Source organism: Mobula hypostoma, chromosome 13 (assembly GCF_963921235.1).
Source record: "Mobula hypostoma chromosome 13, sMobHyp1.1, whole genome shotgun sequence".
Lineage (NCBI taxonomy): Eukaryota > Metazoa > Chordata > Chondrichthyes > Myliobatiformes > Myliobatidae > Mobula > Mobula hypostoma.
Genome location: NC_086109.1, coordinates 78,714,534 through 78,734,171, shown reverse-complemented (window position 1 = coordinate 78,734,171; position 19,638 = coordinate 78,714,534). Strand labels below are relative to the sequence as shown.

At 37.6% G+C, this 19,638-nt stretch overlaps 1 protein-coding gene across 16 annotated transcripts in view; it reads right to left on the bottom strand.

The window, feature by feature from the left end:
- Nucleotides 1-19,638, bottom strand: part of sema6dl (sema domain, transmembrane domain (TM), and cytoplasmic domain, (semaphorin) 6D, like) — a 357,548-nt gene that overhangs the window by 178,338 nt on the left and 159,572 nt on the right. For 14 of the 16 annotated variants that reach the window (XM_063066000.1, XM_063066002.1, XM_063065998.1 and 11 more), the window contains one exon: nucleotides 10,755-10,822. Coding sequence is in view for 2 of the 16 variants with exons in the window: in XM_063066004.1 (XP_062922074.1) it covers nucleotides 9,052-9,106 (55 nt within the window). In the remaining 14 variants the exon portion in view is untranslated. Of the gene's footprint in view, nucleotides 1-9,051; nucleotides 9,419-10,754; nucleotides 10,823-19,638 lie in introns of all 16 variants that reach the window. The other 2 variants (XM_063066004.1, XM_063066003.1) reach the window with 1 other exon arrangement.

The window sequence follows — 19,638 nt, the reverse complement described above, 5'->3', positions numbered from 1 at the left end:
GGGTGTACAGGAGTGAGATATGCCAACTAGTGGAGTGGTGCCGCAGTAACAACCTGGCACTCAATGTCAGTAAGACAAAAGAGCTGATGGTGGATTTCAGGAAGGGTAAGATGAAGGAATACATACCAATTCTCATAGAGGGATCAGAAGTGGAGAGAGTGAGCAGTTTCAAGTTCCTGGGTGTCAAGATCTCTGAGGATCTAACCTGATCTCAACATACTGGATGTAGTTATAAAGAAAGCAAGACAGTGGCTATACTTTATTAGGAGTTTGAAGAGATTTGGTATGTCAACAAATACACTCAAAAATTTCTATAGATGTACCATGGAGAGCATTCTGACAGGCTGCATCACTGTTTGGTATGGGGGGAAGGAGCTACTGCACAGGACCGAAAGAAGCTGCAGAGTGTTGTAGATTTAGTCAGCTCCATCTTGGGTACTATCCTACAAAGTACCAGGACATCTTCAAGGAGCGATGTCTCAGAAAGGCAGTGTCCATTATTAAGGACCTCCAGCACCCAGGGCATGCCCTTTTTTCACTGTTACAATCAGGTAGGAGGTACAGAAGCCTGAAGGCACACACTCAGCAATTCAGGAACAACTTCTTCCCCCCTGCCATCCGATTCCTAAATAGACATTGAACCCTTGGACACTACCTCACTTTTTAAAAAATATATAGTATTTCTGCTTTTTGCATGATTTTTAATCTATTCAATAAACATATACTGTATAAAGTATACCCAAAAAGATTTATTTATTTATTATTAATTTTTTTAAAAAATTTTTTCTCTTCTATATTATGTGTTGCTTTTGAATTCGTGCTACTAAGTTATCAAATTTCACGTCACATGCTGGTGATAATAAACCTGATTCTGATTCTCCAATCCCTTTCAATCACACTTCTCCAAATCAGAATCAGAATCAGGTTTAAGATCACTGGTATATGTCATGAAATTTGTTGACTTGGTGGCAACAATACAATGCAACAGGTAGTAATAGAAAAAAACCTGTGAATTACAGTAAGTATGTATAAGTAGTGCAAAAATAGAAATAAAAAGGTACTGAGGTAGTGTTCATGGGTTCAAAGTTCATTCATACATGGGATGGCAGAGAAGAAGCTATTCTGAAATTGTTCAGTTTGTGCCTTTATACTTCCGTACCTCCTTCCTGACGGTAGCAATGAGAGTAAGGCATGACGTGGGTGATGGGCAACCTTAGTGATAGATGTCTTTTTTTGAGGCATTGCTCCTTGAACATGTCCTGGACACTACAGAGGATAGTGCTCATGATGGAGCTGATTAAGTTTAGAAATCTCTGCAGTTTACTTCAATCCTGTGAGGTAAACCCCCACCCCCACCATAGCAAACAGTCATGCAGCCTGGAGGTGAACCACCAAAATAAATACCTCTGTGAGCATATTGACAATTTGTCATTCACACACCCCATAATTTGCACAGGTCTGGCACTGTACATCAGCAGCTATGGGCTAGGATACTTGAGTTCAACAAGTGCTAGATAAGTTCCGGCCATCACTCATTAAAATCGCAAGTCATGTGTGGAAGTAGTTTGTAGAGACGTAGGAGCCATTAGTCATTTTAAGGAGGAGCTCTGTGATAACAGGTTGGAGTAACATTTTCAAACAAATAGTTAAAACCACACAGAAAGTAACTGTTTAGACCAACAGATATTTGTGTGGCATTACATCATGCACTTTCAATTGAGAAGCATTGTGAAATGCAGGTGAAGAACAGTGTAGCAACTTTTTATGTAATTGAGGACAAACATTTTAAAAATTTGGAAAATTATATACTTGCTCAAATAGATTATCTAAATGTCTGTATAGAATTTCAGTATTCAGAGATTTACCCATTTTCATGTCACCTTCCCAGAAAACATGAAAAGTGATTACTTCAGGTACAAACTATATTAGCTTAACCTTGTTAAAGCATAACTTTGTTTTCAATGGCATTCATCCCTTTGTTTTCGATCACGTCCACATACTTGACCAATGAAAATGAAAAGAAACTTTTATAGCCCCTAGGAGACCCTGCAAATGTTGAAATCTGGTGCAACACACAAAATGCTGGAGGAACTTGGTGCAAAGGGTAATATTTGTAGAGGGAAATGAGAATCAATGGTTTAGGTCAAGACCCTTCGTCTAGACTGGTTACTTAGTTAAGCAACTGGGGATGGACTTCCTGCTGAGTGGAAGTAGGTAGAGGTCCTGAGTAAAGACAACTGAAAAAATGCACAAGTTCTATTGTTAAATTGCACAGGGCCAATCAATAGTGACTCAAAAAGTGTGATTCTAGTGAAGCCCATGATGTTGAGGGTTGCAATTTGGAAGGAATAAATTGAAAGTGTTGGCTTTGCAACATATAAAGGGTAAAATACATATGTGAGTTAGATAAATCAAGTCTGCTAATTATTTAATCAGAAATATCTTGTAAACAGAAAATGTTGGAAGTACAAAGTAGGTCAAATAGAATGTGGGAAAGAAACTCACTTCTACAGCCACATCGCTTTTCTTACAAACATATCTGGCGCTGTGTGAACTTGCACAGTTTGGATCCACCGATAATCATAGGGATGCTTTAATTCAGTATTTTTTCTAATCAATGCTTCTCTATCCTACATCTAAGACGCACCTTAATGTCAGATGTTGGGACATACATTCTCCTGACCCCCCCGCCCCCCCATGTACAACAGCACTGAATTACTCTACGTCGTAACCATCATAGTCCAGAGTTTCATTTCATTCTTTGCCAGATTTAGTATTTCAACAATAAGTTTATCTCCCTTCTTTCAGATAACAAAGATCTGAAATTTCAAAAGCTTGTGAGTTCCACAAACGCTCTTCACTGTATTTTGACCTTATCCCTTTACTGGTCCAACTCTTTTTATACTTTCACTGTTCCTCCTGCTCTTTCCCTCTCTGATTCTGAACAATCAGTCCTCACCTGAGATCCTCAACTTTGTCACCCTATGTTTCTTTCTAAATGAATTCTAAGCTTTGTTCCAGGTTCTGAACTTACTTTCCACAACTTCAGTCTGTTCCCATTCCTTTGCCCCTTCAATCTTCAGATTTGCAAATGGATCACACTTGCAACCTCTGACATAACATTAACCTTCCCAGGTTTTCACATCACTCTTGCTCAAACCTACCCCACCCAAAATTTGCAGCACTCTGCTCACTAAGGACCATTATCGACCAACCAGCTATTCAAGGGATTGGTGAACAGTCTGTGACTTCACAGAGGCTGAATGTCACCTCCTCTTATCTTCCAATGTACCATGACCCCCTCAAGTTTTTTCCCCAATTAATGATTATATTCTTGGGAGAGCATCAATATGAAAATCCCATCCTTTCAATCCCAGACCCATTCCCCCATTGGCCAGTTCTTGCCCAATAAAATTTACTTCTCTTACCTTAACTATACTTTCTCACTTGTGTAGTCCCTTTCCACTTATCCATGACACCTTTGATGCTTTCCACTATAATAGATAATTTCCTCTTTCCCTATTGCAAACAATAAGTATCAAATCCCTTCATAGCTCCACCCAGGACTAACAATCCTTCACTTCTTCCTTGAACAGAAGCCTGGCTAGTCCCCTGCCATCACTTAGAGTGAACAACTTCTTCAACTACATTCTTTTTCCCTAAGTCACTGGCATGACAATGGGAAAATAGGACAGCTATATACCAAGTTTCTGCTGTGAGGTCAGGGTCATGCTGGAGGTGTAAATGGCAAAGTTTCGGTGAGAACACCAAGCAGTGACATGGGAGCACTGTTTAACTTTCCTCTGTCATCTGCTGAATCTGAGAGATTAGAAAATTTTCTGGCATCCGTGCCTGACTGTATCGAGTGGCTGGAGCTGCAGTTGGGGCTCTATCAGAAGTATCTGTGATGCTGAGAGCAAGGCAAGACAGGAACTTTAGTTAGGTGGTTACACCAAAGACATGGGTTGCACAGAAGCACAGTGGTCAGCATAAAGCTATTACAGTGGCAAAAACTCTTTTGCCGTTGTCTGTAAGGAATTTGTATTTTCTCCCCATAACCGCCAGGGGTTTCCTCTGGGTGCTCAGGTTTTCTCCCACATCGCAAAGACATACCGGTTATAGTAGTCATAGTCATAGTCATAGTCATACTTTATTGATCCTGGGGGAAATTGGATTTTCATTACAGTTGATCCATAAATAATAAATAGTAATAAAACCATAAATAGTTAAATAGCAATATGTAAATTATGCCCGGAAATAAGTCCAGCCCGGTTAGTAGGTTAAGTGGTCACACGGGTGTAACTGGGTGATCTGGGCTTGTTGGGCCGGAAGAGCCTGTTAGCATGCTGTATCTCAAAATAAACAAAAAAGTGCAAGATTCCCCTTTTAGTCATTTCCCTCTGTGAAAAGTATAATATCTTGGATACTGTTGGGGTGAGAAACAAGCTTTTGAAGAGCAGCATCAGCAGCCAGATGTGTGGCGCAACAGGCTCTGATCCACAGTACAGAATGGTAGTATCAAAAACAGCTGTAGTGACAGGAGACCCAGTAGTTAGGGGAACAGACTCTACTGTACTTTTTTGGTTACATTGACAACTACAGTCCATATCCTACCACAGACGTGTCCTTTGTTTTCTCCTTCCACCACCCCACTCTGAAATCAAACCGACCCTTGTTTACCCCTTTTTCCAGTTCTGATGAAGGGACTTCAACACAAACTTAACTCAGTTTCTCTCCTCACTGATGCTGTTTCCCCACTGAGGGCCTCCAGCATTTTCAGTTTTTCCAGCTTCTGTAGCTTTTTGCTTCAATTATTATGTCTCAATGTTTTGTTAAGTTCTGGTATTGCAAGTGGTTCTATCTAAACATAGAATTTGGTTCTATTTAAAATATTCTTAAATAGACAGCAAAGTTTCAAGTGAAGATTATAACATTAATGAAAACTGATAATTATTTATTGGGTTAATGAGAATCAGTGAAATAATGGGCAGAAAACATTAAAATGCTATAAATAAATAAATTAAGATTGGTATCTATATTGTGACTTTAGTATGGTAAGGTATTGTATGGTATGTCATCAAATTTTCTATCAGATGTTCAACCACTTAGGAATATAAGGGAAAATTACGAAAGGCATGGTCAGAGAAGGAGAATTTTAGGAAATATTTTAAAAGAAGAAAAAGATTAAAAATCAGAGAGTCTAAGAAGGGAATTCCACAGCAGAAAGCAAAGTCACCAATGGGGCAGCAAATAAATATGGTAATATTGACGGGGCCAATAATTGGAAGACTGCAGATATATTTGAGGATTGTTAATCCTGAGGCAAGGAAGGCAAAAATATAGAAGATTTGTATACAAGAGTGAGAATTTCAAACTTGAGGCTCTACTTATTAGGAAGTTAAGGTTGACCTGGGAGAGCAAGAATCATAGTAGATGGAAGAACTTTGGATGATCTGATGAGAATGACAATTCACAATTGCATCAGAATTATGAACTATCACACATGGAAAAAAAATTAGGCCATTTAGCGCATCATGTCTGCTACACCATTCAATCTTGGCTGATTTATATTCTGTCGCTATCCCATTCTCACCGTAACCTTTCATGCTCTAACTAATCAAGATTCTATCAACTTCCGCTTTAAACATACACAATGACTTAGCCAGCACAGACGTCGGTGGCAATGACTTCCACAGATTCACCACCCTCGAGTTAAATAAATTCCTCTTTATCTCTGTTCTAAAGGGAGGCTCTTGTATTCTGAGGCTGTGCCCTCTGCCTAGATTTTCCCACCATTCAGATTAAATATTCAGTCTCATTTATCATATATACATTGATACAATTGAGTGAAACATGGCATATGCATCAACAACCAACACAACCAAGGGATGTCCTGAGGGCAGCCCAAAAGCATTGGCAGAAGATAGAACCCAAAAAAGCAGAACATATCAAGCAAAAAAACAAACCCTTTTCCTCCCTTCCACCTACCCACACTCAATCCAGAACAGGCCTCCAAAATCAGAATCAGAACCAAGTTTAATATTGCTAGCATATGTTATGAAATTTGTTGTTTTGCGGCAACAGTGCATGGCAATACATCACAATAATAAAAATACCCAAAAGAAGTTGAAGAAGCTTTAGGATCACTCCAAAGTAATAAATCTCCAGGAGAAGATGGTTTTCCACCTGAATTTTATAAAAAATTTAAAGATTTATTATTTCCTCTCTTTATGGAACTAATACGTCAAGCAGAAAAAATACATAAACTCCCAGAATCTTTTACAACAGCGATTATAATAGTATTGCCAAAAAAAGATAGAGATCCTATGAAACCAACATCATACAGGCCTATTTCTTTATTGAATACGGATTATAAAATAATAGCAAAAATTTTATCAAATAGATTATCTAAATATTTACCAAAATTAATACATATGGATCAAACAGGATTTATTAAAAATAGACAATTGGCAGATAATGTAACCCGGCTACTCAATATAATTCATTTGGCACAAAAAAGGGACGAGAAGAGTATAGTAATAGCCTTGGATGCAGAAAAAGCATTTGATAGATTAGAATGGGATTTTTTATTTAAAGTATTAGAAAAATATGGGTTAGGAACATCTTTTACAAATTGGATTAAAACTTTAAATTCTAACCCTAAGGCTAAAGTAGTGACAAACTCTCAAATTTCAACACCATTCCAGTTAAAAAGGTCAACTAGACAAGGTTGTCCATTATCACCTGCTTTATTTGTACTGGCGATAGAGCCATTAGCAGAACTAATCAGAATTGATCCAGATATTATGGGTTTTACAGTTAATCAGGAGGAATATAAAATTAATCTTTTTGCCGATGATGTTTTGATCTATTTAACAAACCCACAACATTCGTTACATAAATTATCTTCTAGATTGGATGAATATGGGAAGGTATCAGGTTACAAAATACATTGGGATAAAAGTGAAATTTTACCTCTTACTAAAGGAGACTATAGTCAATGTCGATTAGTAACCCAATTTAGATGGCCGGTAAATGGTATAAAGTATTTAGGTATAAGACTTGATAGTGATGTAAAGAATTTATATAAATTTAATTATTTACCACTATTGAAAAAAATTCAAGAAGATTTTGACAAATGGATGATACTACCAATAACATTAGTAGGTAGAGTCAATGTTGTAAAAATGAATATATTTCCTAGATTACAGTATTTGTTTCAAACATTACCAATACAATTGCCACAGAAATTTTTTCAAGAGTTAAATAAAAGTGTGAGAAAATTTCTTTGGAAAGGTAAAATGTTAAGAATATCATTGGAAAAATTGAGATGTAAATTTGGGTTAGGAGGGTTACAACTTCCAAACTTTAAAAACTATTATAAAGCAAATCAACTTAGATTTAGTGCATCTTTCTTCGATGATCGAAAACCAGCATGGATTAAAATAGAAATAGACAAGATAGGAGAAAATAGACCTGAAGATGTTATATATAAATGGGAATCTAAATGGATACGGGAAAAGAAAGAATCTTCTATATTAACACATTTGATTGATCTATGGAATAAGATAAATGTTGATAATGAAACACAGAAATCTCTATTAGCAAGGAGACCTTCGTTCCAAAACAGACTTACTCCTTTTACAATGGACAATCAACTTTTATATAATTGGTACCAAAAAGGGATTAAATTTATAGGAGATTGTTATGAACGAGGTATATTGATGTCATTTGAACAATTAAAAGATAAATATAAAATATCAAATAATACTTTCTTTTGTTACCTTCAATTAAGGGCTTAATTAAAAGGTAAGCTGGGTCAAACAATGTTCTTGCCAAAACCTAAGGAAATTGAAATTTTAATTCAAAAAGGGAAAATTAAAAAATTTATTTCTTGTATGTATAATTTGATTCAAGAACAGACAATTAAACAAGGAACCCATAAGTCAAAGCAAAAATGGGAAACAGATCTGAATATTAATATTGATGTAACAAATTGGTCAAGACTCTGTCTTGACAGTATGACAAATACAATAAATGTTCGACTTAGATTAGTACAATATAATTTTTTACACCAATTATATATTACACCACAAAAAATAAATAGATTAAATTCAAATTTATCCGATAAATGCTTTCGGTGTAATCAAGAAATTGGTACTTTTTTACATTCTACTTGGTCTTGTTTTAAAATTCAACCCTTTTGGATAAATTTAAGAGTCTTATTGGAACAAATTACTGGAACTCAACTTCCACATAACCCTGTATTATTTCTATTAGGTGATATTGAAGGGATTAAGCTGAAACTTAAATTGAATAAATATCAGAAAGAATTTATAAAAATTGCATTGGCAGTAGCTAAGAAGACTATAGCAGTTACTTGGAAATCTGATTCGTGTTTAAGTATGAATCATTGGAATAATGAAATGGCTAGTTCTATTCCACTCGAAAAAATTACTTATAATTTAAGAGATAAATATGTAACATTTTTGAATATTTGGCGCCCTTATTTACAAAAGATAGGATGGCATATTTAAGTGCTCCGATAAAGATCTTGGTTCCTTGGGGAAAGTAACAAATAATTATATCAAATTTATTTTGAATCCCATGGAGCATGTGGAAACCTTCCAATACCCAGGCGGCTCTTTTTTTTTTCTCTCTTCTTTCTTTTTAGGTAGGACTATATATGGGGGGGGGAGGGTTAAGGGGAGGGGGGAGGGTAGATTTTATCTTTTCATGTATTCTTTTTGAAAACTCAATAAAAATTATATTACAAAAAAAATAATAAAAATACCCATAAATTATAATGTACATATAATAAAACAAAATTAAGTAATATTGAAAAAAGACAACCAAATAAAAGCAAGATAGTGTTCATGAGTTCATTGTTCATTCAGAAATCTGGTGGCGAAAGAGAAGGAGCTATTTCAGAAATGTTGAGTGTGTGTCTTCAGGCTCCTGTACCTCCTCAATGACGGTAGCAATGAGAAAAGGGCATGTCCTGGGTAATGTGTGTCCTTGAAGATCAATGGCAACTTTTTGATGCATTACCTTTTGAAGGTGTCCTCGATGCTGGGGAGGCCAGTGTCCTTGATGGAGCTGGCATAGTTTACAACTTTCTGCAGCTTTTTCTGACCCTGTGCAGTAGCCCCTCCTTACAAGCCAGTGATGCAACCCGTTAGAATGCTCCCCATGGTACATCTGTAGAAATTTGCAAGAGTCTTTGGTGACATACCAAGCCTCCAGATTTCCTAATGAAATTTAGTCTCTGTCATGCCCTCTTTGAAATTGCATCAATAGGTTGAGTCCAGAATAGATCTTCAGAGACGTTGACACCACTCACCCTTTTCACCGCTGATCCAGCCTTCAGTCACCAGGCTTTGACTTCCATACTTCCAATCCAGTGCGGAGCGGAGGCCTGGAGTGTGAATGTCTTTTATCACCCGTCCATGTTGCATGACCTTAAACGTGGACCACGGAGCGCAAGGCAGAGGTCTGACCTCTAACTACTCCACATCCCTGTCCCCAAAATCATCCCTACAAACTCATTATAAACAACCTCTCCACGTTCATTCTTTCTAGGCCTTTCAATATTTGGTAGGTTTCAACGAAATCCCCCTCATTCTTCAGCAACTCCAGTGAGTACATGCCCTGGGCCACCAAATGCTCATCGTACATTGACCCTATCTTGTAAACTTCCCCTGGAGCCTATCTAATGTCAGCATATCTTTTCTTAGATCTAGGACCCAACACTGCTCACAATATTCCAAATGCATTCTGACTAAGCCTTACCAAACCGCATCATTACATCCTTGCTTTTATATTCTAGTCCTCTTGAAATGAAAGATAACATTGTATTTGGCTTCCTTACCACCACTCAACCTGCAAGTTAATCTTCGGGGAATCCTGAAAAAGGGCACCCAAGTCCCTTTGCACCTTTAATTTCTGAATTTGCTCCCCATTTAGTCTATGCCTTTATTCCTTCTTCCAAAGTGCATGACTATACATTTCCCTACACTTCGTATTCTACTTTGTTACCTATTCTCTTAATCTGACCAATTCCTTCTGCAGACTTCCCCTTTCCTCAACACTACCTTCCCCATCCATCTACCTTTGCATCATTTGCAAACTTGGCACAAATCCATCAATTCCATCATCGTTAAAATGTAACATGAAGAGTAGCAGACCCAATAACAACCCCTACGGAACACCATTAGTCACCGCAGCCAACTAGAAATGGCCCCTTTTGTTCCCAATCTTTGCTTTCTGTTAATCGGACAATTTTCTGTCCATGGGCTCTTATATTATTTACAGCCTCATGTGCAGCATCTTGTCAAATTATCTACCAGGTCCACAGGTTAACTATGAATAAGTTAAAAAAGTTGTTTAATGTTCAACTTCAACGTTTTAAAATTAAGTAACTGTTGAAAATGGAACACTGGCATTCTTTGTCTAGAAAAACTGAACCATTCAATAATTTATATTGGTGATTACTGAAATAAACAACTGAATATTTGATTTTTAAAATTTTACACACTGCACGAAATGGTGCCTGATTAAACTACATTTTTTACAGTCTTCAATCTTCAAGTTTCAAATATTTATAAACAGAATTGACCCTTTTGAGGGAATCTGACTTACAGATTTTGAATGAGGTCATTTTTGCTCATCACATACAACCTTAAAATCAGTGTGAATTGTTCACTGGAAGTGAAATTAACAAAACTCAGAACATGCTAACTAAAAGTACATACCTTGTTATGACGTTTGGGAATCTGCCCCAATTATAATTCTTGAGAATGCTCACATTGCTAACAGAATCCTGTAAGGAACAACACAGCTATTTTCAATAAAGCAGTACCAAGAGCAGATTTCTAAAAGACACAATCTCTACATTCCAATAATAACATTTTTGCAATAAATTCAACTCCACCATTGGCTGACTCATTGGGAGAACTGGAAGGAAGCCCAATAACTTTACAATTGGCCTATTTGCTTGCAGTTGTCATGTGTAGCTTTAGCTCTACTGTACAACAGCTCTTTGCCTTACTTAATGAAGGCAGCATTTGTGCTTTGGTTTTTGAACAAAAGTCCATCTTCAAGTCTCTGCTTGTTGAGAAAAATCAGCATCTCCCTACTGCTGTAGAAATATTAAGTATTATGCTACTGGGTTCCTTGTGCTCAAAGAAGTATAATGTAAAAATTTATGTTTGATTATAACAACCATTATTTTGGCACTTGCAGGTCTTATGTACAACTTGCAGAGAGCACAAGTAAATGGAAGCTTTAGAATTTAATCTATAAATATAATTTCCCCCTTTTTTCAAGTTTTTATCTGGAACTACAGCTTATCACTTGAGTAAAAAAAACACAAGAAAATATGCAAATGCTGGAAATCCAAAGCAACACACAAAAAATACTAGAGGAACTCAGCAGGCTAGGGTGCGCCCATGGCAAGCGTAAACAGTGGATCTTTCAGGCCAAGACCCTTCATTAGGTCCTGATGAAGGGTCTCATCCCGAAACATTGACAGTTTACTTTTTTCCAAAGATGCTGCCTGACTTGCTGATTTCCTCCAGCATTTTGTGTGCGTTGCTTATTACCTGATGAATGTTTTTACAAATTTGCTGTGGATTTAATTGATTTAATCTCAAGTTTATTGTTTATAAATCCTCAAAATTTTGGGATTTCCTGTCTCAAAATACACTGATCTCCATGTACAGTTACCCAAAACAATCCTCTATCGGTGCTTAATGAGGTGATGCAGAATCAGCCTGATCATGTTGAGTAGTTCTCTAATTTTAAAGGTCCCAATGTAAATCTGTTTTTTAAATGAAAGACCTATAGTGTGCTCCATCTGGGATTAAAAACTCAAAAAAATTCACAAAGACTTCCCAGGATATTCTGTGAGAGTATCTTGAGTTATTGTTTAAATCTTTGTTTTAGACTGAATTATGACCTTAAGGGTGGTGCATTTCCTTTCGACTTTTGTCCCTTGGGTATTGTTTTCTCTCATGGTCTATTATTGATGCAGGAGGCTGCACCAGATGCATGAATTAATCTCATGAGTTTCTAACCCAAATCCCTTTGCTTCCTCTCTTATTGTTCAATCAGAAGGACCTAACCTAAACCTTTCTCCTTCACCATACTCGTAGCAAACAGCCCTAGCACTTAACAAGTATTCTCTCTGTGGAGAGTGCTTTTGAGAGAACTGGAGTGGTACATAAACGTAAACTTTTCTCAGGCGATCTTGAAGTCAGCTGCATCTGTGAATAGCACATCAATGCAATCTTTTCTCAGGTGATCTTGAACTGCTTAAATTTGACACTGGCAACTTCATTTTTAGGACACGCCACATTTTGAATCAATGTGTGTACAGCTGAATGTGCAGCATAACTAGTCTGCTTATTCTCTAAGAAAGGGATTGTGGCAGCTAGCAATTTCAGATTAGCTCCAATTACTATTCCTCCATCACATGAATTAAAATGAATTTGATTTGTCTTGTTAATTGTAGAACAACTACAAATAATACATTAGCCCATCAGGAGAAAGGGAACATATAGCAATTACGACCACAAAATGCAAGAGCTCTATTGTACCAATTAAAATCTAAACAAACCGTACAGCTGCACTATTGTGGTTTGAGTTTAAAGCTGCTTTATTCACAAACAAGGATGTTCTATTTCAAAACAAGGATGTTCTATTTCAAAATTCTCAATCACAATTGCCTGGTCAGCAAACACAGTGACTTAACGTTATTTAAATAAAGATGCGCTTGTGTTTCTTTTTGCCTCATGCAGAGATCAGGGCACAGGGTTGTGGTCAGTCTTATGCCCCTCTTTCATGGCTCCAATAAAGATTGAGTAAGATAGTAAGATTGATCCCAATAGTTTTCCTGACAAGAGGTGGGTATGAAATCAAGTTGAACTGTATCATTTTGGAGAAAAGCAAAAACACGCTAATGTTAATTTATATCGAGAATGTGTCATGATACAAAGTAAATAATAGCAAGTCAACAGGAATTTTATCTCAAACAAGAGAAATCTGCAGATGCTGGAAATCCAAAGCAACACACACAAAATGCTGGAGGAACTCAGCAGGCCAGGCAGCATCTATGGAAAAAAGTACAGTCGACTTTTCGGACCAAGACCCTTAGACATTTTATTTCACTCTCTACATTATTTCAGAATCAGAATCAAGTTTAATATGTCATGAAATCTGTTGACTTTGCAATGGCAGTACAAATAATAGAAACAAAACCACGAACTACAGTAAATATATAAATAGTTAAATTGAACAGGTAGTGCAAAAACATAAATAAAAAAATAAAAATGTAGTAAGGTAGTGTTCATGGGTTCAATGTTCATTCAGAAATCTGATGGCAGAGGGGAAGAAGCTGTTCCTGAATCTTTGAGTGTGTGTCTTCAGGCTTCTGTATCTCCTGAGAGATGGTAGCAATGAGAACAAGGCATGACCTGGATGATGAGGGTCCCTTTGAGGCATCGCTCCTTGAAGATGCCCTGGATACTATGGAGACTAGTGCCCATGATGGAGGTGACTAAATTTACAACTCTCTGCAGCTTACTTCGATCCTGCGCAATAAACCTCCCTCCCCACATACCAGATGGTGATGCAGCCAGTTAGAATGCTCTCCACAGTATATATCTGTAGAAATTTCTGAATGTTATGAAACAAAAAGCTTAGGGGACCAAAAACAAGGGGTTTTGATCTATCACTTTAGTAAACTACAGTAGTCAAGATTTACATATATCCTTGTGCCTTTAAGAATGCAATACATAAATAAGGTGAAACTTTGCAGTATTTCTAAGTAAACTAAATAAACAATGTAAATTTCTGAGCACTTTGCAGCTAGAGTATTGAATGCAGAGATTTACCATTAAATCATTTAATTAATTAAATTTAATTAAAAATAAACGCAACATTTATTTTTAAACTTTTAATTAAAAAGACTATTATGAGACATACGAGAGCATAATATGCTTCATTAACTTGAGCAAGATTTCTCTTCTCTTGGGCACTAACGTCCAAATCTCAGAGCTAGTATTCAGCTAGCGCAGAGTAGTTTGAATGATCGACAACTCTGAATGACCATTCAGCAATGAAAGGGATGTTGATCTGTATTGAAATAATGGAAACACTCACAAGAGCATTTGACACGGCTATTTTGAGCATCACCAACGTAAATGATGGGCCTGCACAGTCTGTGGATAAACACAATGATGTTCTACCAGCTAAAACAGAAATAAAAGTCTGCATTGTGGAAGGTATCAAAGCGTGTGGTACCTTCCATTAAAATCACTTCCTTCCCAACCCCCAGAGTATGCTTTCTTTCATAGTTAACACATTTGTTATCTTAAACCACCCACCAGCCCTAGTATCTGTTTAAATACCTAGATTCATGCATCATCTATTTATCAATATTTAAAGCGGATATATTTAAAGGGCATATATAAGGGGGAGGTTGTTAGGTACTTAATTAGCAAGGGTGCCAAATGTTATGGGGAGAAGGCAGGAGAATGAGGTTGAAAGGGGAATAGAGCAGCCATAATTGAATGGTGGAGCAGACACTATGGGCCAAATGGTCTAATTCTGCTCCTATGTCTTATGGTATCAATATGTTAAAGAAACACAAATCAAAAGGACATAGGAATGTGACTGAAACTGGAGGAAGCCCACGTGATCACAGGGCGAATGTACAAACTCATTACAAACAGCAGCAGGAATTGGACACCGATCTTTCAGCTGGCACAGTAAAGCATTGTGCTAGTGTCTATGCTACCGTGCTGCTGCTGGGGGACGAATATCCAACCTTTTAGGCTAAAGACGTTACATTAGCAAATTGAGAGACACATACAATGTCTCAAAGGTTTGAACAATTTGTGTTGTAGTGATTTTAAAAAGTATACGAACTTTAGAGATTGTGCAGAATTCCACAACTACTACTGAGAACTAAACGTGTGTGCCTACAGGTTATCTTGCCTCTACGGTCAGTGATACCGAGCTTTTGCACCAAGTTTCTTTAGGCTGAATAATTGATTTGGAATTACCACAACTTTTTTTGATTATTTATAACAAGGGAAAAGAGGTAATTTAACATGGGAATTTATGGCAATTTAACATTCTGTAACCTTATCAAAGATGAGATGTATTAATAAAACTGAAGCGTAAAGAAAATTGCATTAAGTATAAAAATAAAACAATTTGTAAACTGTTGTCAGTTCTTGCATTTTCTCTTCCAGTATGATGTTCATTTTTACAAATTGGAGTAAGCATCATGTTATTAATTTATCCATAACTTCAGGTTTATAAGTATCAAATGGCTTTGCAGAAACCTTTCCAATCCTGACCACAGATTCTATTGTACTTAGGGCAAATATCTGAATCAAAGCTGAGCCAAGTCATAGAAACATAGAAACCTACAGCACATTACAGGCCCTTCAGCCCACAAAGTTGTGTCAACCATGTAACCTACACTAGAAACTGCCTAGAATTTTCCTACCACATAGCCCTCTGTTTTTCTAAGCTCCATGTACCGATCTAAGAGTCTCTTACGAGACCCTATGGTATCTGCCTCTACTGCCTTCGCCAGCAGTGTATTCCATGCACCCACCACTGTGTAAAAAAACTTATCTCTGACATCCCCCTTGTACCTACTTCCAAGCACCTTAAAACTATGCCCCCTTACGATAGCCATTCCAGCTCTGTGAACAAGCCTCTGGCTATCCACACGATCCATGCCTTCCATCATCTTATACACCTCTATCAACTTTCATCCTCCGTCGCTTAAAGGAGAAAAGGCCAAGTTCACTCAACCTATTCTCATAAGGCATGCTCTCCAATCCAGGCAACATCCTTGTAAATCTCCTTTGTACACTCTCTATAGTATCCATATCCTTCCTGTAATGAGGTGACCAGAACTGAAAACAGTACTCCAAGTGGGGCCTAACTAAGGTCATTCAACCTTGGGCTATACCCAAAGTTGAGCTTCCTAATAATCTTTGTAAGATTAAAGACATTAGATGAAGAGTATCCACATATAGGTCTGGGTTTGATTTCAGATTAACAGGATTTTCAACTAGTTTAATAAGAAGAGAGAGAATAGTGAACTATGGAGTAGTAAGCCTAACATCAGTGGTAGCCAACAGACTAGAGTCTGTTATCAAGGATAAGATACAGTAGTAGGGATCTTAGAACATGTTAACAGAATCAGACAAGGTCAATACAGATTTATGGAAGAGAATCTGTGTTCAATAATTCAACAAACCAACTGCAGTCTTTTGTTTTTGAGGATGTAATGAGTAGAATAGATGAGGGAGAACCTAGTGGCCTTGGTCTATTTGGATATTAAGACCTTTGATTAAACTCCTCATAAAAGGTTAATGTATAATGAACACAATATTGGGGGTAATGTACCAGCATGAATTGAACATTAGTTGACAGATAGACATGCGATGACCAGTGTTATACTGTGCAGTTCAGTGCTTCGATCCCAGATATTCACAATATATATTTCTCAATGATTTGGATGAGGAATCTAAGAGCAAAGCTCGCTGAAAGATACAAAATGGATGGAGGGTTGTCAGGAGGGTGAGACAAGGCTTCAAGATTTAGACAAGTTAGTAAGTGGCAATCAATTGCAGACGCAGAAAACGTGAATAAGTGTAAAGCTACCTATTTTTTTTGGAAAAGCAGAGTATTGGTTACAAAGTGACACCGGGAAATGTGACATACAAAATGATCTCACTGACTTTGTACACCAATCATAGAAATCACATGTGCAGATGAAAGAAGAGATTTTGAGCAAGGAACATTCACAACAATTATAAAGAGTACTCAAGTAGTTAAGAAACTAGGAACAGGAATAGGCCACCATACATCTCAAGCCTGTACCACCATTCAATATCATCATGGCCTCAAATTCCCTTCTGTGCCAGATCCCCATAACTCCCAAGTATTTGATTTTTCAAACACTCTCTGATCTCCACCTTAAACATATATAATGATCGGTTCGCCACCATTCTCTGGGACATAAAATTCTAGAGATACACTGTCTCCTGAAAGAAGATTCTATGCATTTCTGTCTAAAATGATCAAGCTCTTATTTTGTGGCAATTTTTTTGTTTAAATTAAGTGAACCCTTATTTTTGTAAACTCCAAGGAAAATAGATACAAACTTGATGAATGAGCTAGGGCTTTTCTTGTTGGAGTGGAGCATGATGAGAGGAGACTTGACAGAAGTATATAAGGTGAGAAGAGGCATTGAAAGAGTGGACAGCTAGTGCCTTTTTCCCCAGGGCAGAAATGGCAAGTATGAGAGGACATACTTTTAAGGTGATTGGCAATGTCAGCGGTAGTTTGCTTTTTTTTGTTAAACAGAGAGAATAGTGGTTGCATGGAACACACTGCCAGAGGTGGTAGTAAAGGCAGATACATTAGAGACATAAAAGAGACTCTTGTATAGGCACATGGATGAAAGAAAAAACAGAAGGTATGTGGGAGGGATGTGTTAAATTGATCATAAGACCATAAAATATAGGAGCAGTGTTAGGCCATTTGGCCTATCGAGCCTGCTCTGCCATTTCATCATGGCTGATCCAAATTGTCCCCTCAGTCCCAATCTCCTGCCTTCTCCCCGTATCCCTTCTTGCTCTGACCAATCATGAATCTGTCAACCTCTACCTTAAATATACGTAAAGACTGCCTCCACAGCAACCTGTGGTAAAGAATTCCACAGATTACACCACTTTCTGGCTAAAGAAATTCCTCTTCATTTCCGTTTTAAAAGGACTCCCCTCTATTCTGAGGCTATGTCTTCTGGTCTTAGACTCTCCCACCATAGGAAGCATCTTTTCCACATCCACTCTATCAAGGCCTTTCACCATTCGATAGGTCTCAATGGGGTCACCTATCGTTCTACTGAATTCTAGCAAATACAGGCCCAGAGCCATCAAAAGTTCTTCATATGACAAGACATTCAAACCTGGAATAATTTCTGTGAACCTCCTTTGAACCCTCTCCAGTTTGAGCACATCCTTTCGAAGAGAAGGGGCCCAAAACTGCTCACAATACTCCAAGTGAGGCCTCAACAGTGCTCTATAAAATCTCAACATTACATCCTTGCTTTTATATTCTAGTCCTCTTGAAATGAATGCTAACATTGCATTTCCCTTCCTCACCACAGACTCAACCTGCAAATTAACCTTGAGGAAATTCTGCATAAGGACTCCCAAGTCTCTTTGCACCTCATTTTTTTTTGTATTTTCTCTCCATTTAGAAGATAGTCAATCCTTTCATACTTCTACCGAAGTGCATGACCATATACTTCCCGACACTGCATTCCATCTGCCATTTCTTTGCCCATTCTCCTAATCTGTCTAAATCCTTCCCTACTTCCTCAAAACTACCTGCCCCTCCACCTATCTTCATATCATCTGCAAACTTTGCAACAAAGCCATCAATTACATCATCCGAGTCACTGACATATAACATAAAAAGAATCAGTCCCAACACTGCCCGTGTGTATCACCACTAGTAACCGGCAGCCAACCAAAAAAGGCTCCCTTTATTCCCACTGTTTGACTTCTGCCAATCAGCCACTGCTTCATCCATGCTAGCATTTTTCTTGTAATACCATGGGTTTGTAGCTTGTTAAGCAGCCTCATGAGTAGCAATTGCCAAAGAACTTCTGAAAATCCAAGTACACAACATCAACCAACTCTCCTTAGTCTATCCTGTGTGTTATTTCTTCAACAAATTCCTATAGATTTATCAGGCAAGCTTTTCCCTTGAGGAAACTATGCTGACTATGGCCTATTTTGTCAAGTGCCTCCAAGTACTCTGGGATCTCATCCTTAATACCTGACTGAGGTAAGACTAACTGGCCTATAGTTTCCTTTCTTCTGCCTCTCTCCCTTCTTGAAGAGTGGAGTAATATTTGGAACTTTTCAGTCTTCTGGAACTATTCCAGAATCTAGGCATTCTTAAAAGATCATTACTAATGTCTCCACAATCTCTTCAGCCACCTCTTTCAGAACTCTGGGGTGTACACCATCTGATTCAGGTGACCTTTCAACCTTCAGACCTTTCATTTTCCCAAGAACCTTCTCTCTAGTTATGGTAACTTCATGACCCCTGACACATGGAACTTCCCCCATACTACTAGTGTCTTCCACAGTGAAGACTGATGCAAAACACTTATTCAGGTCATCACCATTTTGTTGACCCCCACCATTTTGTTGTCCCCCATTACTACATTGTTTTCCAGCAGTACGATATCCACTCATGCCTCTCTTTTACACTTAAGTATCTGAAGAAACTTTTGGTATTCTCTTTAATATTATTGGCTAGCTTCCTTTCATATTCCAGTTTTACCTTCTTAATGACTTTTTTTAGTTCACTTCTGTTGGTTTTTAAAAGCTTCCCAATTCTCTAACTTCTCACTAACTTTTGCTCTATTATATGCCCTCCAAGCCATATAATAGTAGCTTTGGAAGCAACTTACATCTTGACTTAAATAAAAGCCTTCCAAGGTTTTTATGTTGGCTTTGACTTCTCTCGTTAGCCACAGTTGAGTCATCTTTCCTTCAGAATACTTCTTCCTCTTTGGGATATATATAT